General features: G+C 39.1%; 1 protein-coding gene across 9 annotated transcripts in view; it reads left to right on the top strand.

Annotated features, from left to right (window-relative positions):
* The first annotated feature begins 1,888 nt into the window (after nucleotides 1-1,888).
* zmiz2 (zinc finger, MIZ-type containing 2) overlaps nucleotides 1,889-25,387 on the top strand; it is a 33,286-nt gene continuing 9,787 nt past the window's right edge. The window contains exons 1-9 of one of the 9 annotated variants that reach the window (XM_031732978.2): nucleotides 1,889-2,294; nucleotides 12,675-12,750; nucleotides 16,503-16,620; nucleotides 17,611-17,813; nucleotides 18,753-18,921; nucleotides 20,656-20,874; nucleotides 21,461-21,673; nucleotides 23,255-23,338; nucleotides 24,762-24,939. In XM_031732978.2, the coding sequence (XP_031588838.1) occupies nucleotides 12,707-12,750; nucleotides 16,503-16,620; nucleotides 17,611-17,813; nucleotides 18,753-18,921; nucleotides 20,656-20,874; nucleotides 21,461-21,673; nucleotides 23,255-23,338; nucleotides 24,762-24,939 (1,228 nt within the window). In that variant the 5' untranslated portion in view covers nucleotides 1,889-2,294; nucleotides 12,675-12,706. Of the gene's footprint in view, nucleotides 2,295-2,315; nucleotides 2,682-12,674; nucleotides 12,751-16,502; nucleotides 16,621-17,610; nucleotides 17,814-18,752; nucleotides 18,922-20,655; nucleotides 20,875-21,460; nucleotides 21,674-23,254; nucleotides 23,339-24,761; nucleotides 24,940-25,387 lie in introns of those variants that run through there. The other 8 variants (XM_039615191.1, XM_031732979.2, XM_039615194.1 and 5 more) reach the window with 8 other exon arrangements.

The raw sequence follows: 25,387 nt of genomic DNA, 5'->3' as shown, positions 1-25,387 counted from the left end.
TCCTTTTTAAGGCAACTTTCTTCTGACTGGCTGGCCCTCATAAACAGCGTGAGCCTCTTGAACACCAGGTAGGCTGGGTGGGCGGGGCTTCTGTGCTAACTGCAAAAGCTGGGTGCTTGAGATGACCATATTGGCGATATCTTCTCTCCGTGATGTCACACAGATCTCACTGCTTGAAACTGAACATTAAGAACAGTCTGAGCCTAAGCTTTGGCTCACAGATATTACATGTTCATATGATTCTTATATGATTATCATATTGTATAATTTTTATATGATAGAGAATAAGTAAAAGCATAATTGGTTCCTTTTAAAGTCCATGCAATAGAGAATGTTGCAAAGTGTTGCAAACTTCACTTGTATCTATAATTAATCAGATAGTGACGGCAAAATCTAATGTATAGTAAACTTTTTGGGTACACCTTTATCTATTTTGCTGATTTAGAGACAGAAGGGATGATCTTGATGACACTGGGTGGAACTTAATCTCTTGTATGTCTAGCAGAAATTAAAATTTTGTGTAGTAACTGTTTTGTTCTTGTAGCAATCATGTGTGTTTTGTTGCCAGCTGTATCTACACAGTATGCATGGATATGTTTTGCCCACATGAGAAAAATCATGTGTCTGTTAGGAAATAGGAGTTTCTGCAAGCTCGGCCAGTAAAGGGGAGGAGGACCTCGCTGCTTCAGCCATTCTGCGCCTGTGTGTTATTCTGGGTCAGCCATTTCCCTGGAATGTTCTGCCTGCTGCCAAAGACAAGTCACTACAAAGGAATGCACACACAACAGTGCAGAAACACAAGGATGACTTAAAAAGGCCTGAATATGAGGACCCAGAGCATTTCTCCTGTGACTGCAACCACTGGCAACACATCCAGAATGCTTCCTCTATTTGGCACTTAGAGGCATGAATGTTCCAAATGATGCCTACAGTTATGAAATAGGTGTGTACAGTATGGATAACCATCTGTGTTAACGCTACAGAATACTCCCATGAGGATAATTAATTTAATAAGAGGAATGGTTTTAGAGAAGCAGAAGTACGTGTTTTCACCAAAGGCAGAGTATGCAGCTAGCACTGCTTTACCCTCTGTCTCCTCATCCTCCCCATCAACAAGCATTTTTCATTCCTCCCCGAGCACAGATTGTTGCAGCAAGGATGGCTCTTCTGCCTCACATTCAAAATGGGCTTAATCCTTCAGCCGTATACACTGTCAGATTTTTTTTGTGTAGGCAAAAGAATGTGTGTAGGAAAGGAGGTGTTCTTTGACATTGTGAAGTGACTGCAGTACACTGGAATTGTATGTGATTGTACTATGCGGCAGGTTGTGGGGGGAGGAATCAGCAAGGCAGCTGCAGCATGAAGTGTAGAGGTGGAGGTGGTGGTGGGGTAATATGGATAGCGTAGAGAAAAATGAAGAAATGGGAAATCCGGGGAACCTGTTTCCAGGGCAACAGAGGTCTGGAAAAATACAGGCAAGCTGGACTTTTTATTCTCCACACTGCACTAGCCCTCTGGCAAGACACTGCAGACACCTCTAATGACTCCAAAACACTCACTGGCCCTGCTGCTAAAATACTGCCAGGCTTCAAGTGATACACACACCTTTTCTTAGTGTGTGTGTGTGTGCATGCTGCCTAGGAGGCAATACTGTCAAACATGTGCATTGCAGGTGCATGTATGATGGGAATGAGTGAAAAAGACACGTTGCATGGTGCATGAATCAAACATAAAAGATCATTAGCAGGTGACGTCATGGTCGATGATGCCCCCCCCCCCAACTCCCTCCCTGTCGCCACAACACACACAGGCTCCTTTTCGCTCCTTTTCTTGTGTAATGACCTGCTGCTCTGGTCTGCAGTCACTCAGCCGCTAGACTTGTAGGAGGAGGGACGTGAAAATGCCTTTCTCTGTGGGAGACATTAACTCTGTGATCTCATGAATATATTAGAGGGTCACTGAGCAATGAGCAAGGTATACAGAGCAGCCATTCTCTGCCTGCCAAAGCACACTGCAAAAACCTATTGTAACTGACTCAGCTGGAGTCATCGTGTGTATTAACACACATGAGAATATCTGTGTTAATATATAAACACATTTGTGTGTGTGTGCAATGAAAATTGCAAAAATGCATTATAAATCGCCCAAGTAGCCTCTGCTCGATAATACGGCCATCAAGCAGCTTTGTCTTAATGACACGACTGCGACACTAGTAGCTAAGCTAACGTTGTTTAGCTAACGTAACTACCTACAATCAAGCGGCTTCGTTGTCTGGCAGCAGGAGCAGATACGGGGTGAGTTCTCTGGGCACTTATTATCAGGAATACCGGTTCCAGGAAATTAGTAAGGCGCTTTTATTATCGCGTGAATAATTACTTCGAAATTAGTTTAGGGTAGGAAAATAGAGTGTTACACAAACTTATCAGCGCGAGCTAAGCATCCTCCATTTAGCTAACGGTGCCAACCGGCGGCGTGTTCACGACCCTCTACAGCTCTGTTTCCACTTCTCTGCTGGCATTCACTGGCAGACAGCGATACACGGACTTGCTGCTAGGGTCACAACAGCACGTTGCAGCTTTACCCAATACGGGACTATTGCATTGTTTCCCCCCACCTTTTCCTTGCTTTTAAATCGCCATTCGGAACCAAAACAATCCGAGTTTGATCATCAGTCCAGGCAGGTAGGTAAAACAAAACATCTGCTATTCTCATGTTGTTGTTTTTTTAAAGTGACGCTTACACAGTCGCGCAGAGGTTGAACTCCTCCACACAATCTATGCTGCTGATTTTTCCTCCCCTGTTTTGCTGCACGTACATTACAGCCGCATGTTTTGTTTGTACTGCGATACTCTTGAGTTGAGTGTTAGTGTTGTTTTGCATGCTGCACACGGCTCTGATTATCACCTTATATTCACCTTATCATGTCAAAATTTATGTCAGCATTAATTTGCAGTCCATTTCGTTAACTGGGTGTTTCGGTACAGTTATAGGCATAGGTGGTCGTTGTTGTTGCGTTGCGATTTATATTTCTGAGCTGAGGTAGCCAGTGCCCTGTTTTTTGTTTTGTTTTTCCTTGGCCATGACTTCCTGGATTGTGTGAGGGGTACAATAACATGTTGTTCTGGCATGAAGCCAGGCTGTTATTTTGGGTCAGCGTTGACATGAAAACACAAATTTCCACTGTTGTTTACCCTGTTATACGCTCAGAAAAGGCTCAAATTAATATTTATGGTGAAGAATTTTAGCAGCTTTTTTCTCATTTATTTAGTTTTTAAGATGAAGTTGGGCATGCATTGTAGTTGGTGACTTAGTGAATGTAATTCAACACTTTTTTTACTTCTGTGTAGAATTGTATTTATGCCTAAGGTATGTGTGCTAACGGAAAAGGGCTAGTATAATAGCTAGTCCAGTACAGTATAATATAGGATAAAAACAAACAAACAGGAAACATGAGTGAAGTTTGTTTAGGATTCAGTTGCACCTTGTACTCTGGACTATGACTGCAACTTGTCATTGTTTTCATTAGGGATGCACTGATTGTTAAATTTTTCTCTAGTATTAATGTTTTAAAAACAGCTTTTGTTTTCCTTATTGTTCAGTGGAAAGATTTTTTTTTTAGATTTTTTTTCAGATTATTATAGACCACTCACACTGGTAAATGCCATTTTTTTCTGTTATTCTGATACCAGTCACGAAGCTTAAGATTTAAGAAAAAAAAGCTTTGAGCTTTTCTCTACTCTTCTGTCCAAAATGTTTTCAGGTTGTTGTCACATGTGATGTAGGTGATATTTGGGAAGCTGACACCAGAGATTTGACCTTTTTTTCCCCTTGAAAGTGACAACTGTTTGTTTTCAAAGTTGCTTGTTAGTTAAATTTATCAATTGTTTCATCAGTTGGTATATATGAGGGGAATAATGAGCTTTTAGCTTGTTTTGGCACTGTATTTGTTTTAATACTAAAAACACAAACGGACAAGAGAAGGCATTATTTCTTGTTAAATGATTTGTCTTATTTAATAAATGATTCATTTACAGAACAGTCTTGTAATTTAAGAAGTTTTTGTTTGTTTGTCTGTTTTAAGTAAAGATGCCATTTTAAAAATGTTCATTTAGTGGGAGATGTATGTACATTACATGTACATGTACATTACAGTTAGGGATGCACCAGTCCAGTATTAGGGTCAAATATTAATCCTGTTGTGACAGAACCATAATCTATTCAATTCAGTTCTATATGGTTGCATTAAACATGGCAGGACAGCAGTTTTTAGTGGGAGAGCTAATGTTATATGGAGGAATTAGACAGTTTTGAGGTATTTAATGCTAACTTTTGTGTGCTTGTAAAAGTTTTTAATTTAACGGCATTTAATTGTAGTTAGCGGAGTTTACACGAATGACAAGCTTCAACAACAACAGAACAAAGCAGAGAGAGGGGCAAACCATTCCTCACTCTTCCTTGCTTGCTCTCACTGTCATGATCTTTGATGTGATACTCGGTGGAAAGCTATTGCTGCACATAAGGTAACATAACATGTTGTCAAAAACTTAGTAAATGTCTCACGTCATCTGTTGTTCAGCTCAACTCCACACACTGTGTGGTGTGTTTTTTGAGGAACAGTAAAAGGTGATGTCCTGACTATACTAAAAATTACTATCACATTACATAATTATTTGCAACACTGTTGATACCAACAGTGCCGTCTCCTCCAGTTGGCCCACAGCTTCACCCAGGATTGCTGCAGACACACACACACAGCCCTCTTTACTAGCAGTTAAAGTAGTTAACAATAAACAACACTAGGAGGAATTTGGAAAGGTCAGTAAAGTTTCCTTTTCAACAATATTGTCGGATTAAACAGTTTTCATAAAGGTTAACCTGGCCAGTGTACACATTGATGCTAGCTGCTTAACTATTAGTAATGACCAGATAGCCACAAATGTAGCCTCACAGGCACACAAGCTAGTGTACTCCAAGTTCTGGTCCTAAACGCTGATAATTGTGAGGGTTGCATAGAAGTAAGGGGGCAGCTGAAGGTTAACTTAAGGTAGCGAGTAGTGGCTATGGCTAATAATAAAAAGCTTATTTTAATTTTGGGGCTACCCAGTAAACATCAGTCGTGCCCGTCTGTAACATTATAATTTATGGTGTTAATTTGACAGGGTAACACAACTATTTGTGTCTGAAAGTTGTTATTTCAAGAGGAAAGCTTAGCAACTAGAGCGAAAATCTTACCACCTTTATTTGATCAGCAGTGAAAATGTGAAGCTGAAGTTACCAGAAGCACACTTCTACCTCATGCAGTCTAAATATAATCACTTTTATTTTTCGCATATATGTCAATATCTGTGAAAAAAATATTTTAACATTTTTCACAGATTTTCACAGATACACTTTACAATTATGTTACTTTTTTGCACTGCATCAGTCAACTTGAATATAGTGTTGTTTAGGGCTGTTCGATATAACGATATATATCGGATGACGATATAAAAACGTCTATCGTTTCATTTTACGCTATCGTTTGTTTCGTGGTGTCGCAAAATAAACTGTTTACGACAATATTTTTTTCATTATTTTGATGGTCACTGTAGTGGCTATATTAATTTCCTAAAGTTCTCTCTTTCTCTTATATTTAATATAACCACACTACAGACGGACAAGCGCTTGTTTTTATGCGTTGTCGTTAGCAACAACGATGGTAAAACCATCTCGTGTCCGCTTGTTTATTTTCCACATAAACCTTTCACAATAAAGCTCAAGATCCTGTTGAGACTTTTCAAAATAAACTGAATCATGTGAAAGATGCAGAGTATTTACGGATGAGAAGCAAAAAAGAGCCGTCAGGTGCTAAAAAATAAACCTTAGACTCAAACGTTAGAACAGGCCTTTCCCCGCAGCACGCTGTGTAATAAATACTCAAAGAAAACGGCAGCTGTTACAACCTATGTCTAAAAATGTATCGTTTCATGCATCAGTTAAAACACTCGACTCCAGGTACGCGACGCCCAGCTGGAAACACTTCACGCAAGTCGAGCTGCCCGACATTCACAGAATTTACAGAAAATGTTACATTTTTGTGATTTATATCGTTATCGGACGATAGATGTCTTAATATCGGGATATGAGATTTTGGTCATATCGCACAGCCCTAGTGTTGTTACTGGCATTATTGTTTGTATTGTTCTAATCTTTTTTTAAAAGCAAAACAAAAGCCTCTTAAATATTTGTTATTTTTCTCCCTGTGGTATTGAATATTTAACTGAATATCAATATTGAGCTTGAATAATAACAATAGTAGTATCATGATAACCGTAAGTGTGACTATAACAGCAGAATTAAGTAGTTTAATGAAGCTCATTGAAATTGAACTATTGAAAAAATATTAGATGAATAATGTGAAGAATTGAATTTTTGTCCTGTTGTCATTTATTATTTTATACTAATTCAGTAAATATTTATTATAATTTATTCTACGAAGCCAGGAAAACTGAGCCTGATCATGTCTAACATATATATATATATAAAAAAAAAAAAATCCTTGTCTCGTCATTAGGTATGGGAATTGATAAGAATTTAGTGATTCCCCTCTTTATTGTGATCAGTGTTGGAGTTGTTACTCAAAAAAGTAATTACACATATCACATAGAACACGTTTCTTAAAAATAATGCAGTGCATTACTTAATTACTCTGTCAAGATCTTTCTCTTGGTAGAATACAAAGCTGACCGCTCAGCAAAAGCAAAGATAAAAACCAGCGCAAAGTGTTTGCCACAGTGATTCAGCTTTAGAAACGTGAACAGGTAGTAGAGGAGGCTGCAGCTTGACTCTCATCTGCTTGTTACCTGTTGAAGTAAGGTCCTGGCTGCTGGAGTCGGCATTCACTCAGCATTCACTCTAGGTTCTTGGCTAGCTTAGCGTTAGCATGCTGTCTTCACAGATGCTTGCAAAGAACCAAAGTTGTGTTAGCAGCACAATGCGGTTGTTTTTGTCCTGGATGCAGTTTTCCACTTTACCATTTATCTCGTCCTTTTGTGCAATAAAAATAAATATCCATATGTCTCTTTATTTTCTTCCACTGACACACGAAGTAAAATCGGCTGATTGTAGTGAGAGTGCAAGAACTGATAAGTGGGATCAATAGACAGGGAACTGGGAACTGGTTTTCTACAACCACCGGTTCTCGATTCCCATCCCTACTCTTCACCACAGTGAGGACTGCAGCTTATTAGTTTAACATTGGTATTTGGTTGCTGCTCTGTATTGGCAGATATTGTGAGGAAGAAATTTAACAATACCAGAAATTTAGTTGGTATTAATATCAGCAGATTTGAACAGTTCTCTATGCCCAATCTGGGAGTTTATGTAGTTAAAAAAAAAAAAACTTTCTTAAAAACTAATTGCTAAATCACTGACATTGCAATGATAGGCTGTTTATTTTGAATGTTGGCATTACATTTTGAGAAGCTGTGGCTCAGCTGGTAGAGTGGGTTGTCGGTGTCAATTTCTGGCTCATCGGATTAAAAATATTAATGAAAAATGAAGGTGGAGTGTTGGCCAAACAGTTGGTCAAAAGTATTACATTCAGACATTCTGATAGATGGTAACCTATTCTATAGGTTAATTGATTAATCTTAATTGCCCATAGGTGTGAATGCAGGAGTGAATGTGAGTGCGAATGGTTGTCTGTCTCTGTGTTAGCCCTGCGACAGACTGGCGACCTGTCCAGGGTCTACCCCGCATCTCGCCCTATGACAGCTGGGATAGGCTCCAGTGCCCCCCGCAACCCTGAAAAGGATAAGCGGAAGTGGATAGATGGTAATCTAAAAGTGCTGGCTGAGCCTGCACCTGCTCAACTTGCCTGTTTTGTTAGAACAAGACACAGTCAGAGCTTCCATCCCATCTCCCTCTTGTCAGGGTCTTTCTTGCTGATGTGCTACAGAAATAACTTTTTCATTTTCCATCTTTGAATCACACATGTTATCCAAGGTAGAAGAAACTTATCTGTGACAATGCTAAATCACTGAAAGTGATGCTCTCCACCAAACATGGAGAGCATAAGTTTTCTAGCAAAACTGAAATAAGCACAGTTTTCAGTGACAATAGTGGACTGCGGCCACAGGATGGCTGTAATGTAAAGGATGGCTGCACATATTAATTGACAGACAAGGAGCTTTATGACACCGCTCACTGAGATTTAAAAACAAAAAACAGAACATATACATATATATATCTTTCTTATCAGTGTATAGGGGTGGCGCTTTTTGCATTTTTAGAATTTCGCTTTGAAAGGTATCATAAGTCACCAGTTCTTGATCTGAAGGTCAAAGTCCCAGTGACCTTGACCTCAAAGTTGAGATCAGAGGTCAAGTTATCTAAAAAATCTTGAGAGTTTGATTTTCAGATACTGTGAATTAGGAGTCAAATGTGTAATGTGTTCCATCAGATATCATTGTTAAGTGGCTTTGTTTGCATTTGCATCAGACGTTTACTCTCTTTTCAGTTGTGTGTGTGTGGGAGAGAGAGAGAGAGAGAGAAAAGTGAAGTGTTAATAGGGCTGCAGTTTCTAATTTTTTGTGATGGATTAATATTGTTTTGTTGAATAGTCCAATTTGCACATTTTCAGAAAAGTAGCAATTATTTGCATTTGACAAGCTTAAATTTATTAATTTTAGGCATTTATGCTTAAAAATTAAATTTTTTTTTAGAAAACTGTCTGAAATTTTCTTAAAACTTTCTTAAAAGCAGGAGGGGGAAAGCAGGAATGCAGGTATAGGAGCAGAGGGTCAGTTGTGAGTTGATTGAGTGGCTTTGGTGTAACGGCTGGCAGTGTGTTGACAGTAACAGAGAAGCAAAGAACATGTGCTGAGAAATGGAATGAAGAGGAAGAATTGTGGTAAAGAAAATGTCAAGAACCTGAGGTCAAATAAGCCATAGATGCTGTCATTTCTGTACAGGTAGTCTGTGCCAGTTGTGTTCAAATTAAACCTGTGATAAAGTTAGAGATCATAGATATTTCATGTTTATTTTTGTGTGGTTTTTGCCATCCAGCTGTAATGAGACAACAATAAGTTGTAAAGTGCTGGAAGTGCTTTTTGATGAATGAGAATTCAAGTATGGTGGTTACATGATCCAAGATTCAACTCTCCCTTTCTTTCTTTTTATACAAGATATGAAGTGTCTGACCTAAATCTACAAAGTGCAAATAGAAAGCCAGAGAAAAGATACAGTGGGAGGGGATGTTCAAGGCTCTGATGTTGGAAAATTAGCATGTCAGTTGGTAACTGTCAGATAAAGAAAATCTTGAGTGGGAGAACCCAGGAGGAGAGCAGTGGCAGAGCAGTGAGGAGGAATGTGCTGGAAAAAAAAGCATCTGTCATTAAAGGAGAAAAAGGCACAAATAAACAAGCAGCGGTGTTAATATATTGACCAAGTCAAAGAACAAGTTTAATCTGTTTTTGCATGTTTTCATGTGGTGTAACCTTTTTTGAAGACTGTAATTAAGACATGCTGTATGTGTAGATTAAAATGGTCCAGCGCCACCTCCCATTTGTCTGCACAGTAGAGATGCAGAAATTTGACATTTAACAAAAATGTCAAATACTTGCAGTTTATAATTCAATTTATGGAGGTTTGATGCTTTTTTTTTGTCACATATGACAGGGTGTCTTTTACAGATGTACCAATATCAGGTAATCCTGACCTTTTTCTTGTATAATAATATATTGGCAAATATAAATCGCATTTATATTTGCATGCATGATAATTAGCTGTTATGTCAATTTTGCTTTAGCTACATAATAAAAATAATTGAATTGTTTTAGGCTTTTAGCTTTTCATCACACACCCATTTTTCTGCAAAGTCTTGAGTCACTCCTCATTTTTTTATATTGTCCTTCTAAGGAGCCACACTTTCTTGCAATTTTTCTAAAGTGATCTTGAGACAGTAGTTCAGAGTTTTACTTTTACAGACATTAAATGAGATGACATCTCCTTTAATGAGATGACAGTATCTGAAAGTCATACATTCTTCACTCTATTGCTAAGGGAGAGGCAAGCCACCCTGAATAAAAAACTAATTTCTGTCACTTGTAGAAATTAGTCTACAATCAGTCTTGCTCTTTGGGTCATTACCCATAGCTCATGACAAGAGGTGAGGGTCTATGGCGTTATTTTTGTGCCACTATTCTGAGCGCATGTAAAAAAAAATTGAGCGCACGTAAAAAACATTTGCAGGTGCAAGTGTTGCATTTTGAGGAAAAATTTATTTTGAGTGAAGAAAAGCTAAATTTGAGTGAACAAAATTCATTGCTGAGTGTAAAAAATGTATTTCAGTGTTTGCTATTATCCATACACACACACAATAGGAGCCCCTCTCGCTCAGTTTTTGCATTTGCGCTTGCTCGCAATGTGTTGCTTGCGCTCTCAACATTTCTGCCCGTGCGCGCTCAACTCTTTCTGTACACCGTTATATTCGTGCCACAAAACCAGCCAATCACAGACTTGGATGCAAAAAAATCTGATTGGCTGTTTTGGTCTCCAATCAGATCGAAATGACGAAATGCAATATCCCAGAATCCATTTCGTCCAAAACTCAAACGAGGCAGTAGCGCAGGAACACAGAGTGGCGGAGTTTTTTACGTGCGCTCATTTTTATTTTTTTTATTTTTTTTTTTACATGCGCTCAGAATAGTGGCACAAAAATAACGCCATAAGGGTCAGGCCATAGTTTGACCGGTAAATCAGCAGCTTCGCTTTTATGCTGAACTCTCTTTCTACCATAGCAGACCAGTACTGCATCACTATAGCCACAGTCCCAGCCTGTCTGTCAGCAAGCCCATGAGATACTTAAACTCCTTCACTTGGGGCAGCACCTTGTCCTTGAACCAGAGGACCATGGCTTCAGACTTGGAAGGGCTAATTGTTATACCCATTGCTTCACACTCAGCTATGAACTGCTCCAGTGTGAGCTGGAGGCCACCACCTCATGAAAGCCAACAAGACCACATCATCCACAAATAGCAGAGATGAGATTCTGAGACCACCAAGGCGAAACTGAGCTCGCTCCCAAACATCAGTTTTTGCTTCAGCCACTGTCTGAGCTACATTCCACTTTGCCTCCGAAGTCCCACATACTAATGAAGCCCAGTAGGACTCTTTTTTTCAACTTCATTGAACTAAATTTAATTAAATTTCCTTTTAAATCTAAAAGACATGGATTGAAAATTACACTATGCTTCAAAATGGATCATGTTTTTTTTTTTTTATAATACTTGTTTATTAAGGCCCTCTTAAAATACATTTGTACAAGTAAAGACAGTGACAAAAGTTTTTAGAGAACTGAAATATCAATTGACTGTATATTCAAAACACTAGCATTTATCTACAATATTACAACTTTGAAATAGCACTGAATAGTAGGAAGGACACGGCAACCTGCTAGTGATCAAAGAAATCAGAAATCAGAACAGCACTATATATGTCTTTTTAATCAACTTCACCCTAGTCACTACCATCAACCTCCAGCAACCAACTGGTAGAGTAATATACATTTTTACCTGTTGTTCCCCAGTTACATGGGCTTAGAGTCTGGTTGGCCCTAGGCCCATGTAACTTGGGCTGAAATTCTGTAACATTCACTTGCTGCACAATCTTGTGGCAGAGAGTGGTATTATATCAAAGTACAAGTACAGTGTGGCCCAAAGCTCAGCTTAAATTGATGTCACTTAAACACAACACAGAGTTGTTCTGGACATGAAGTTAAAGTGGTTGTTTCTTCACATTCTTTTAATGGCTTGAGTTCATTTTGTAAGGTTTTGGACTCTTTTTGAACACAGGAAGAAAAAGAAGTGCCTTTTGTATTGGTGCCTTTTTATAACTATAGGCCCTATTGGCTGATGGAGTTAATGTTCAACTCATTTTTTGCTGTTTAAATTTTTTTAGATTAATCTTTAAAATGACTGTAAATTTATTTATGTGTTTATTATTTGTAAAAACAAATTCACACATAAGGTGTGTTCAGATGTGTTACCATACCCAGATGTTTGTGTGACAGCAAATTATTTACCCAGGCGATAATGAATTTGATGTTTTGTTTTGTTTTGTTTTGTTTTTTTAAATAATGCTTTTCATTTTTTAATAATGAAAAGCATCAAATTGTCTAATTGAAATATTTTAAACAGCAAATATTTCATCTTTTCATCTTTATGGATTTTTCTAAATGATCAACTAGCTTCACTTTTGTTTATGTTTTGGATTCAGAAATGATCAAATTGATAGTGATCTCTGTCTTCAAATAAAAAAAATAACAGGAAAAAAAACTCCCTAAGCTTTAAACATTTGTGTCGGTAAGAGACTATTGTACATTGGTGTTCTGAGAGAAGACGGTGCCTCTCTACATCTCTGTTCTCTTAAATTTCTTTTGATATCAGCAGGCTAAATATAACTCGCAGCACCCCTCCCCCTCCTTGACGAGGTATCAGAGCTAAGAGAGCAGTCAGTGATAGGCTAACATTTTGATGTGCACAGTGACACACACACACACAGATTAAAGTGAGTTGCTCAGAGTGGGACGGCACTGTCTTTGTGCACAGAGTACGGGCTACAGTGATGATAAATCGCTGCTGTTTGCAGCACCAAATGAGATTTGAGTATTCGTCTTTTTCTGTGCGTCTCAGGGCTGCCACTGGAGGATGGTGGGGGTACTCCGATGAACCTCCTCAAGTGCATGAAACCCTCCTTGCCTCCACAAAGGTATCCACACACTCACACAAGTGTGACCATAAGCTCAGTGTCCTCAGGTGAATCATGTGACCCTTCACCTGCTAAGCCAAGCAAGAATAAGGCTACGTTCACACTGCAGGTCTTAATGCTCAATGCCGATTTTTTGATCAAATACGATTTTTTTTTGTCTGCTTGTTCACACTACAAATAAAATGTGACAGCAAACGTGCTCTAGTGTGAACCCTCACAGCGGCCCGCATGCGCAAAAGAAGACGTCACACACAACGCGCTCTGTTTAGACCCAGACCAAACAGTACTGTTTGACTGATGGCCCTTAATATAAAGACTTGTTTCGGACTTTACGTTTCCCAATTTTGCTTTAAGTTATAAAGGTTTTTTGTTATTTACATATGGCCTAATAATTATCCTTATTGCTGTTTTAGAGAGGAGCGGTGCTTCAAAGGATAGTTGCAGATTTCTGTCAGAATTTGCAGATTATACAGTACAAATAAAATGTTCACGTTTCTCCAACGTTGTCTTCCCAACAGTTTCACTGACATCTACACTGGATGGCCAGGAAGTGTTCCGATGTCTTCTCGGGTGCTTCTCCGGCGCTGATAATTGGCATCCGTCTTGTGTCAGTGATGTAAAAGACGGATTTAATGCAACATGACCATTCAAACAGCAGTCGCTTTCTAAAACATCGGATATGTATCGGATTCAGTACCACATACGAAAGTGACCTGGGTCGGATTTGAAAATATCGGATTTGTGCTGTTCAAACTATCATACCATGATCGGATATGGGTGGCATAGGGTCAAAAAAGTCGGATTTGATGCACTTTCGCCTGCAGTGTGTACGTAGCCTTAGTTATAATAGAATGAAATTTTTCCCATTAGTTGTTCACTTATTTAATATGATTTAAATATACAAATTGGTTTTTTCATTAAAATGTTAAAATAATTTTTATGTATGTTTGAAGTGTTCTTAAAACTACTCTCTCCACATCATATCTTCTGAAATAAAATATGAATAACTTAAATAACTGTCATTTTCAAGCAAACGTCCCAAGCATTTCAAGGCTCAAATAGACTAAATCGGTTTTCTTTGGATTTTAGAGAGCAGTCCTGCAAAAAGCTGTTTAAAGGTCTTACACCAGATTTGTCTATAACTGATTGGTTGTCTGTGATACCTACACTACGCCTGGTACAATAAAAGAAATGAAAAGTTATGTTTTTCAGAATTTTAAAAGTATGTTTTATCGTGAAATTCCCAATATAAAATCTTTGTTTTATGGCTATACCGTTGCCCAAAAAGTCTACAGAAACACTTAGTAGGTTGGTAACAACAGAATGTTGCTGCTCAGAGTCTAACTGCAGCTGCACATGCATCTCTCTTTATTTCTCACAAAGGCAACATGTAAGATAACAAAAGCATTTAAATTAAAGTTGATTATTCAAAAAAAATGTAAAAACGCTATCATACATCATATTTATAAGCTGACACTTTCTCAATCTCAAGAAATCTCAAGCTTATTAGACCATTCTAGATATTTTCAAGGTTTTAAGTGATTGAGCTGTCTCTCACATAGGGATTGTTTGGTTTCTTTGCAGGGTTTTTGTATGGTTCTTATACATAGACAGTCCTTTACCTGATGACCAGCACACTTCTAAGCAGACAGCAGAGACACAGAAATGAAACTTTGAACTGCTTTGGGGTCAGCAGTAAAGCATATTTTATTTTCTAAAATGTGTGATAACTACGACATATTCAGCAGCTATTTCTAGAGAGGGAGGTCTTACTATCAACAAAACTCCCAGACTCCAGGGACAAAAACTGTAATTTTCCAACCTGCAACCTTTGGAAAACTCAGGAGTTGTTAATCTACAGTTGCCTTTATTGGCCAGTTTATGTATCTTTTTGTGTAGTTTGGGTCTTTTACTGTCATTCGTTTCCTGAGCTAACAGGTTAAAATTTCCACAGCAGTCAAGTTGAAGTTCAAGTTCAAATTTTATTCGCCACATGCAGGTTGCCCTGCAGTGGAATGGACCCGCCCCCAACCTTACACACACAACACAGACATCACATGGGGATACAAGTCGGAGAACGGTTGCATTAGAAAACCACTGAAATGTACACTACAATGGGAAAGTACAAGAGGAAAAAAAGAGACCTCATGCTGGGCTCCTATGGGAGGACAGCATGAGAACAGGAAACAAAAAAACTCCTCTGCACAAAAAGCACATAAATGTCCACAGTACAACATTATGGAGCACGTGACCAGCAACAGGGTTGGGTAGGGGGTGAGGAGTAATCCTAGGCAAACACAGCAGCCATTCTGCCACTGCGCCATCTCTCCAGCGCGGGCCCAGACCCGCCGTGTCTCAGAATTCTATGAAGTAAAACATGCTGTTTTGTGGTTGACGATGGTGGCTTTGTGTTTTCACAAATCAACAAACTTTGTTGATTCTTCCCACACATGCAATTTTACCACTGAGTTACTTTATGCCTCAAAGGGAAACTGTCATCTCCAGTTTCATCAGTGCCGTCTCACTTGATGGTGAAGATGTTTTTTTGAAACACAGGTTCAGAGGAAGAGTGAAGTCAGTGCTGCATGACTTGAAGTGTCAAGCGATAGGAGTGTGTTAGCTATTCTGACCAGTATCAACCCTTCAATCTTCATTCTGTCTCCCCCTGTGCTCCATGGTCACATTTTGCTGTTTTTATGCAGAAAAATTCATAACACATATGAAATTATGATAATATTTATTATGAACTATTAATTTAACAAAGATTGTTAAACATTACATGTTAAACAATCATTCGTAAGCAGAGTCTGTTTTGTGCTGACTATAGCTGATGTTCCCCTGCAGACCTTTCCTCATGCATTCATGGAAAATCAGAGGAAGAGAAGTCCAATAGCAGAACCATGCTGGCAAATATAAATCAGTGCAGATGGATATGAGAATCTTTTGACTATAGACATGCTCAGTAAGTCTATGTGCTGCACCTCCAACCAGGAAGAAAACTTGGATGGATCTGTAAATAATAAAGGAAAAAAATAAAAAGAAGCAGATAACTGAATTCCCTCCAGTTTGAACTATTAAAGGGAATCCAGAGTGTTTTCTGTTCAGTCTTTTTGGATGCATCTGGATTTGCTTAAGCCAAAACAGTCTTAATTGAGTGCAGCCATACAGCCTGATGACTGCTGTTTCACTACAGAAAGAAGTGGAAGAAATGTGTAGCCAGCTCAACAACAAGCAGTAATGGTTAAAAAGGGGAAAATGGGGAAAAAGTAACAGAAACATATTGAATCTGATTATTAAGTGAACAAATGCCAGCTTAAATTTCTATTTCTTTACCAAAATATGTAAGAGTAATTTAAAAATATTAAAAATAAAACATCCATAATGGTGTTGAAGGTTTCATTGTCAGTAAGCCTTTAAATATTGTGCTCTGAGACCAGTGCTATCCTTTCCAGAAAATGGTTTGCAAGGAGGAAGCAGAAACCTTAACTGTGAGATAAATAAACCATGTTATGGTTCATCATTAGCTCGCCAAAGTAAAAGGTGCAATGATTACATTCTACTCATGTCCTTGTGCTACAGCAGTAAATGAGCTGTAATAAGGTCTGTTTTCATCATCTATTTTCGTTAGGAAATAATAAAGTTATGTCTGATATTCTGACATTTAATGTTATTGATATCTAGATGAAAGCTCTCTCTGCCTCTGCTGAACCTCCACAACTATCCCAGTAACTCGTATTCATATCCTCCTGCAGCACTGGCGGCTCCTTCATAAATGAGCCAGTCTCCTGGCAACCAGGCACCAATCAGCACGCAGGATCTCTCTCTGTAGTAACCACTGTGTGGGGTGTGACCAATCACACACACAATCAGGTAACACATGACTTGGTATCCTGGGTATCCTGAGACATTGTTCTCCTAATTTCAGAAGTATATACAAAGCCTGGGTTTAATTCAGTGTAAAATCAAGGGCTGCTATTTTGACTGAATCTAAAAGTGAAATATTTTCTTTTACTAAAACGATAGATTTTGTAAGAGGTACTTGTGCATATTCAGTTTGTTAACTAAAATAGATGGCAGTCAGGCAATCCCCTGTTTGGAAGCTTATTGTTGTGGATGGGGTCAGCAGCGAAACGGATGTTGGCCCCCCCAAAAAAGAGGAAAAATCTGGTGTAAGTGCACACTGTGTATGAGATTTTCAGCCCTGTTCAACAGGGGATTAAAATAATTTTATTACTCTCCTTAAAGCCACCAGAATCACTTGATGAAAACAGTAATTTTGCCTTGCAGAATATGAGAGCTGCTCGAGCACCAATGTTTCAGTGTGTTGCTGTGTGACTTTTAGCTTGGTATTTTTCATAATGATTGCTTTTTTTTTCTTTTTTTTTTTAGTTAATACAGTGGTGACTTTCATGAATGTCCCATAATCTAATATTAGAAAAATAAAGATTAGAAAACAAAGTCATCAATGGGCAAGCTGCTCTTCTCTGAAAGACTTTTACTTTCAGGACACTGATATGGCTGAAGTTGAGCTGCTCTCAACAGTTACATCCACATTTCATTGTTAAATGTCCCATTCCTAACCTACAGTGCTGTTATAACTTTCAGAAATACTGTTTTGTCCCAAAGACCAAAACATGTTTGAGTCTACTTAGAAGTACACGAGGAAAAAATTACTTAAGTATTTTAAAATAAATTGTCTCTGTTTACCTTTCAGTTTGAGTGTTAAGAGTTAACTTAGGAAGTCCCCAATTTGGTCTAATGAACGTTTCTTCCACCACCTTGTCTGACTTCATATCTTTTCATCACTTTATGGTACATGAGACTGTTTGGAGTGAAATTATTCCTCCTCTTCCTATGTAGGTGTTTGGTGCACCCATGGGCCCTGGCGATAGCTCTGGCAGTCACATGATGCCCGGTGGTAGCCCTGGTATGGGTCCTGGGATGGGCTCCCAGTTCATAGGTCAGCAGTCATATGGAGATCCTGTCTCGAAAGGTTATGGCCAGCCAGTCATGTATGGACGTCCCAGCACTGCTTACAACCCAGCCTCCGCCTACAGTGGAAGGTATGCTATCCTATTGTTCTGATTATTGGCCAGTCTAGTTGGTGCTGTGAAACAACATTTCTTTATGCTCAGAGAAAAGGCAAAGAGAAACTACTAGTTGTAGTAAATTATGATCACCAGTTAATCTGTTAATAGGCTTTTTCATGTCAAGTTAAAAGACATTGTAGATCCTTCAGCACCAATTATTAAAAAGATGTAAGTAAATGTATGTATGTATGCATACATTTTACCTTGAATAGGTCTTGTTTACAAAGTCATTAAAGATATATGCTGTACAGTCATTCCACCCTGAAAAATGAACATTCAAAGAAATCATGTGTATTTCAGTACTGACTATTTACACAGGCACAACTCCCCCAGCTTGCTGACTACATCCCATAGAGATGCTTTTATACCATCCGACTACCAATATCACCTGAAGCAACTGAACTCATCTTTAGCATTGCCAAAGTAACCTTAGAAACAGTTGAAGAAGTAGGCTGGAAGCCAACATCAGGGAACACTGGAATGATGTTAGTTGGTCTAACTGAGATACAGAAGGTCATCATGAGAGACAGGTCCTGCATTTAGTAAACTTTTACATAACCTTCTCAGTAAATTTTTCTTGCCCACAGTTGCTAAACAGCTGCAAACAGCTATGCAGCCCACCACATTTATTTCTTTCCATTTCTGTTTTGTTTTGGACCCCTGCTATAGTTTTTTTCTGCCTCTGGCTCTTCATATATGGGATGGAAGAGGGTGATCTCCCAAATCAGGATTGGTTAGGACTGAAATGCTTTTTTTAATTACATGCATGTAATGTAATAAGGGGGCAGGGGGTCTCAACACTATGGTTGCTCTCACACACGACTCTGACTCATGCTAGTGACAAAACCTCACACAGTTATGCGTAGTTTACTAATCACACTCATCTCCCAGTCTTCCTTTCTCTCCCCACAGTTACTCTGGAAACAGTGGAGGTGCTGGTCTAGGCGTTCGTCCACCCTCAGATTTCACTCAGGCTGCCGCTGCTGCTGTTGCTGCCGCTGCTGCCACAGCAACTGCCACTGCTACAGCGACTGTTGCAGCAATACAGGAAAAACAGAACCAGGAGCTGAGCTATGGCCAGGTAAAGGTCTCTGAGAAAGATATGTGCATCTCTTTGTGTTTAGGGGGCATGCAAGAAGCGAAAAGGGAGAAGCTGCTCATAGCTTTCATGGTTTCATGTAATTAGCTTATTTTATTGTCCATAAATGACAGTGAGGTAACACCTGAACTCTGCGTTGGATGTTACCAGACTTTTCTGGTAGTTGCAGCTCTAGTTTCAACTTGTTCATGATGATCCTGATTGCCAACTTTTTGAGGCAGATAATTTTAGCATCCAAAGTTGGACCTGTTACATGTCCCACTCTCTTCCTGTAATTTCCACTGAAGTTATCAATAAAGGCACAAAAGTGGGCGATACATCAAATATACTCGATCTATCACGAGTTTGTCCACATACGATGTTAAAATTGCTTTATCGTTACCATTGAGTATAAATTGCCATCACCATCTTTTAAGAAATCTGACCATATATTGTTAATTTATTTTTTTCCCCCGTCTCTTTTCTCCAGTAGAACATTTTCTTCTTCAGTTTTTTTTATTTCCTCATTTCTCCAGGGACTCAATAAGTTGCCAATATTTTGACTTTCAGTGAGGCCACTATATTGAGAGTTAATTGTTTACCAGAGAATCACAAGAAGAAGGTAAAATATCAGCAGGTAAAACATATATAAAAGCTTGATTATCAATTAAGTATTTGCAATAACTGGCAATAAGTCTTTAATATCACTGTGGAGGAATTTTGGCTCACTGTTCTTTGCAGAATTATTTTAATTTACCTACTGTGGTGGGTTTTTGAAACATTCAGATGTGGACTTGTGTGTTTAAGATTATTCTGGTGCATGACTCAAGTGTGTTTGAGCTTCAGGATTTTCTGGTAGAGAGCAGAATTCATGATTACATCAGTTATGGCAAGTCGTGCAGATCCTGAAGCAGTAAAGCAGTAACAGAGAATCACACTACCACCATAATGTTTGACTGTTGGTGTGATGTACTTTTTCTGACATACTGTCTCATGCTGGATGTAATGGGTTGTAACTCTTCAGAAAAGTTCTGCTTTTGTCTTTGCAGTCCAGAGAATATTTACCCCAAATTTCATGGAACAATAAAGATACTTTCTGGCAAATGTGAGATGAGCATTTCAGTTCTTTTTAGTCAGCAGTGATTTTTACCTTGAAACTCTGAGCAAAAATTGCAATCCGTTAATATTTTGTCATTGTTGAATCATCATACCTAACTGAGGCAAGTGAGGCCTGCAGTTTTTTAGATGTTGTTCTGGATTCTTATGAGATCTGCGTGACTTGTTGATTACACTTGGAGTAATTTTGGTAGGCTGAGCAAAACTGAGCTTATTTTCCTTAAAAAATACACTCTAAATTTTAAAAAATGCATTTTGTATTTACTTGGGTTATCTTTGTCTAATAGTAAACACTGTTTGATCTGAAAATGTACTGTATCTGAAAGTGTGACAAATATGGAAAAAAACCAAAACAAAACCTCAGGAAGGGGTCTTTTTATCCACAGCACTATACTGACATTGGTTAGACTTAAGTTAAATGGGATTCCCATTTTAAGTTACAGGTTGTATTTATTTCTACTACCAAAACTGCGACTGGGCAAAAGTAACTTTCACAGCTCTGAGTTGCTTGATAAATGCAGACCCTGACTCACTATGACTGAACTCTGTGAGCTGTCAATGCTGTGGAAAAGATCCAGTTAACTTTCTAACATTTTTATTTTTTTCTCCTTTCCTTTTCAGTTGGGTGGAGCATCCTCTTACAGCACCCAATTCCTATCTCATGCGGGGCCCCGTGGCCCTCCAGGGATGAATCCTGGCGGGATGATCTCTTCAAGGTCTGGACTTCCACCTTCCACCGGAGGCTTGTATCCTTCTCACCCTGCGCACATTCAGAGAATTCCTCATCAAGGAGGCTATCCAGGCGGACAACAAGGACTCAAACGGCCTTTCCATTCCGAGGTCAGTGATCCCACCAAATCTTTGCTCAAACTTACAAAAAGCAAATATACTCCCTAGAACTATATTATAGTATATAGTCCTCCATCCATCTATTTTCTTCTGTATATGTTTATCAGGGACTTGGGGTGGGGTAGCTACCATACTCTAGCTGCCATATGGCAAGAGTCAGGGTACAAACCTGGATTAATCGCCAATCCATCACAGGGCTAACAAAGAGACAACCATTTGCACTCACATTACCACCTGTGGGCAATTTATAGTCACCAGTTAAAAACCTCATTTCACTTCCTATCCCCACTAATTGTCTTTGGACCGTGGGAGGAAGCCAAAGTACCCAGAGAGAACCCACAAAATCATGGGGAGAACATGCAAACTCCACACAGAAAGGCCCCGATCAGATGAGTCGAAGTCAGGACCTTCTGTGAGGCAACAGTGCTAACTACCTCTCATCTGTCCTATTTTGGTTTATTCAAAAAGCAGAAAGAATTAGATACTTACTTGATAACTCATGCAATATCATACTTTCCCATTTAAATTATGGATTAAACAACTCTAATTCCACTTTACCGTCTCTGTCTTTTTCCAGGGTTTTTCTGGACCACAGTATGGCTCTGGTGGGATGTCAGGGTACACTAACCAGCCTCTGCAATACCCCACTGGTTCACAGCAGAGATGCGCCACCTCACCCTCTTACCTCTCCAGCCGGATGCCTCACATGGGACACTACTCTGCTGGATCACACAATCCAGCACAGTTTTCCCCGGGAGCTGGACAGCCCAATCCTCCTCAGTATTATAAGGTGACCACAAAACAGAGCCAAGCAGCTTTGGGATGTTTGAGATTAACATAATTTTTAAGGATATTTGACTATCTTATAATTTCCAAAATAAAACTTGTAATGTACAGAAAATAAAAGCAGATGCTGAAACTATTTCCTCTGGCACAACTATACCTATATATTGGTTATTGGCTGGTAGTTAGATGGGGCCGGTCCCTTCTAGGGCTAACTGAAAACCAGAACTGTCTGGTCTTCAGTTAGCCATTCTGGGTGTCTCTCATCAACTAGCAGGTGGTTCATTTGTTCTGCCAGACGCTCGTGGAATGCAGTCAGCTTCTTCAACCAGTAGGCTGAATCATGTTGGGGCCTGGTGTTGTCCAGTGCTTCATACTGGAGACCCTTTCTTGGATGTCTGCCACTGTAATGGTTACTGGAACTTGCTCTGGGAGGTTGCTGTGGTCTGCTCTTAGATCCACTAGCTACTGAGCATTGCCGTTATGTTCTTCCTCAGGCTCTAGCCTTGGTGGTGCTTTTCTCATATTGTTCCCCTGCCACTGAGAGTACACCTTGGATGGTTCTGTGATTCAGCTGGTTTATTCTACTGCCTTCTCTTTCTCTGGTATACCTTTTCAAGCAGTTGCCTAAGGCTGTGAGTCTTTGCTTGGCATTTTCCAAGCGCTAAGGTATAGACAGCTTGCTGCAGTATCTTAGCTGTTCCTAGGACTCTGAACAGAGATCTCAGATGTTGTTCCTGGGGTCTTCTGGAGCCCCTCACTGAGGTTGGGAGTCACTGCACCTAGTGCTCCGATTACCACTGGGACCACTGTTACCTTCACCTTCCACATCTTCTCAAGCTCTTCTCTGAGACCTTGGTACTTCTCTTGCTTCTCGTGTTCCTTCTTCCTGATGTTACTGTCATGCGGTATCGCTACGTCTATCACTACTCCAACTTTTGCTGAGATTTGACATATCAATGTGTTCATTTCTGGACGCTCATGACCCCTGAGAAGCTTAGGAGAGACAGCGTTATGTTGGACAATGTGTCTTTGAGTTTCGTGCTTCATGGCAAAACATTTAAATTCGCCATGTTGAAATGGTAAAAGTGGTGCCAAAATTTGTTATCTTCGATTCAAAATGGTAGACTTTCTGTTGAGTTTAGGGTATCACTCCTAGCGGATTTTTTGTGCGTCTACAGATGCTACATGTCTGCCAAATTTCAAATTTAATGTATGTGAAACACAACCTGTGGGCTTATTTCTTTGCAATTTTTTTAGGGGTCACTACTGAGTCATTTTGCTCTGTCCATGTCCAAAACCAGTAAAATACAGACATTTTCACCAGTTTGCATGTGCAAAATTGAATTGGTTTTTGAGTATCTTTAGGCCTTTAAATATTCTATTCGTTTCACAGAGTAGATACATTAGGGCCTTCACAATTTTGTGCTTGGGCCCTATAATTACAATGTGAGTGAAGTGCCGACTCTCACCTTTCATCCAAGGGGTTTAACAAAAGTATTGCATTAATTGCAGATGTGTTTTCTCCACATCTTTGTGTCCACATACCTGGGTACTCAATGTCATGTTTGGTTTCTGTGGTCTTCAGTCAGAGCCTTTCAATGGTCAGGGCAGCATGGCAACTGGAGGACCAGGAGGATACAATGCCTTCACACAGGCTGCAGTGAACGGGGTAAGTCCTCCATGCACTCACCCCATGCTGTCAACACTGAAGACTTTAAGCTCAGTTTCTCTTAGCTTTGTTATACTAAAATTTTATGGCTTCCTATATTTTATGAAGATTTGAATATCTCAAAATTAAAAGTTTAAGTATTTTTTAATGTTTGAATTTAATTCATTCTGTTTTTGATTCATTATACGTTGAAGTCGTGATGTTTGGTTGCAGCACTGTGTAAGGATTGTAAAGCAGAAGCTTGTTTCTACTGCTAATGTTCATCATGGGGCATCATATAATTTGATAAGAATTTAGCAGTTTTAATTCCATTATCGATATCACTTTTAGATTCGATTCCTTGTCAGTTCGCATTAGGTTCTCACCAACTCTGATTTAAGAACAACATATGAAAGTCATTACAGTCATGTAATTATTTGCATACTGTCAAATTTTTGTAAATGGTAAATGGCCTGTATTTATATAGCGCCTTTATGGTCCCTAAGGACCCCAAAGCGCTTTACATACCCAGTCATTCACCCATTCACGCACACATTCACACACTGGTGCGTGATGGAGGTGTTGCACCTGTTTGTTATGATCGGTGTTGGGGTCGTTACTCCAAAAATGTATTACACATATTACAAAAATAAATTTTTTTAAGTAATGCAGTAGTTACTTAATTACACACTGAAGAAAGTAATTTGTGACACTACTCGTTACATTACTTTCATGGTTCTCTGTAAAATTATCTGAAAATCACTGTCTCATAATTAACATAATTTAACAATATGAATCTATAGGCTACAGTCCCACACACTAACACAAATCCCTATCCTAATGAGGACACACATGATTTTTCTCTCAGTATTTACACTAGCTAACAGTATAAAGTAAAGATGAAAACCAGCACAAAGAGACTTCAAAGCAGTCACCGCAGTGATTCTACTGTAGAAACATGAACAGGTAGAAAGGTATTCAGGCTGCAGCCTGACTGCTCATCACTGCTTTTGTTGCCTGTTGAAATTCAGCGTCTGGCTGCTGAGGTTAGAATTCAGTCAGCTTTAATATTACTCAGGGTTCTTGGCTAGCTTAGTGTTAGCATGCTGTCTGTACAGGTACTTACAAAGAGCCGAAGTTCTGTTCTGTAGTGTAATGCAGTTATTTCTGTCCTGGATGCTTTTTGCACTTTTCTAATCCCCTTAAGTTAAAGAACATAAATTAAAGAACAACATGTGCTTAAATTACATAGGGCTGTGCATGTAGAGAGTTGAAAAACCAATTTAATCCATTTAGTAGTAAGGTTGTAACGTGACAAAATGTGGAACAAGTCAAGTGCTGAAAATACTTTCCAAATGCATCCACGCACTATATATACAAAAATATAGTTTTTATTTTTTAGTTAGGTTTGATGCTCTAAATATTGCTCATCCTCGTCTCTCAGCCAGTTCGGGGTGGAGTGCTTCCTGGGTATCCCACCTCGCCAATGGGAGGGAATCCTACCCCTCCAATGACACCGGGGACCTCCATACCTCCCTACCTTTCTCCAGGCCAGGAAACCAAACCCCCCTACCTTACAACAGAAACCAAAGCCAACATCAACACCCAGCAGCCCCTTACAGGTGAGACTCAGCTGCCACAGAGAAAGTACACTGCTAAAGATGATATATAGATGAAGCTTGACTGCAAATAACAAATTACTTGAATTTAGGCTCTGTAGCATTTCCTTAATCTTACTGACGAATGGCACTGAAAACTTGCCTCTACCTCAGCTCTCACGGTGTTGATAACAGAGAAGAAGAATAATTAACAATTGAGAAAACAAACAAACATCAAAATGTTTAATTAAAAATTGATTGAGTCATAAACATTGTATCCACGAAAGAACAACTGATCACAAAAAAATGTAAATGAGAACACATACAGGTCAGAGGTTTTTATTATTCATCTAAAAAGGTACAGTTACTTTTGTTTTATTTCAGACTCCTGTCAGGATAAAATTAAGCATAAACAAAAGTGTCTTTTTTACTTGAAAAATTCTTCAAATGGATCACAACCTCTTGCCTCAGT

This window comes from Oreochromis aureus, linkage group 7 (assembly GCF_013358895.1).
Source record: "Oreochromis aureus strain Israel breed Guangdong linkage group 7, ZZ_aureus, whole genome shotgun sequence".
Lineage (NCBI taxonomy): Eukaryota > Metazoa > Chordata > Actinopteri > Cichliformes > Cichlidae > Oreochromis > Oreochromis aureus.
Note: the sequence above shows the minus strand (reverse complement) of the source record. Positions and strands in the feature narration are given on the sequence as shown.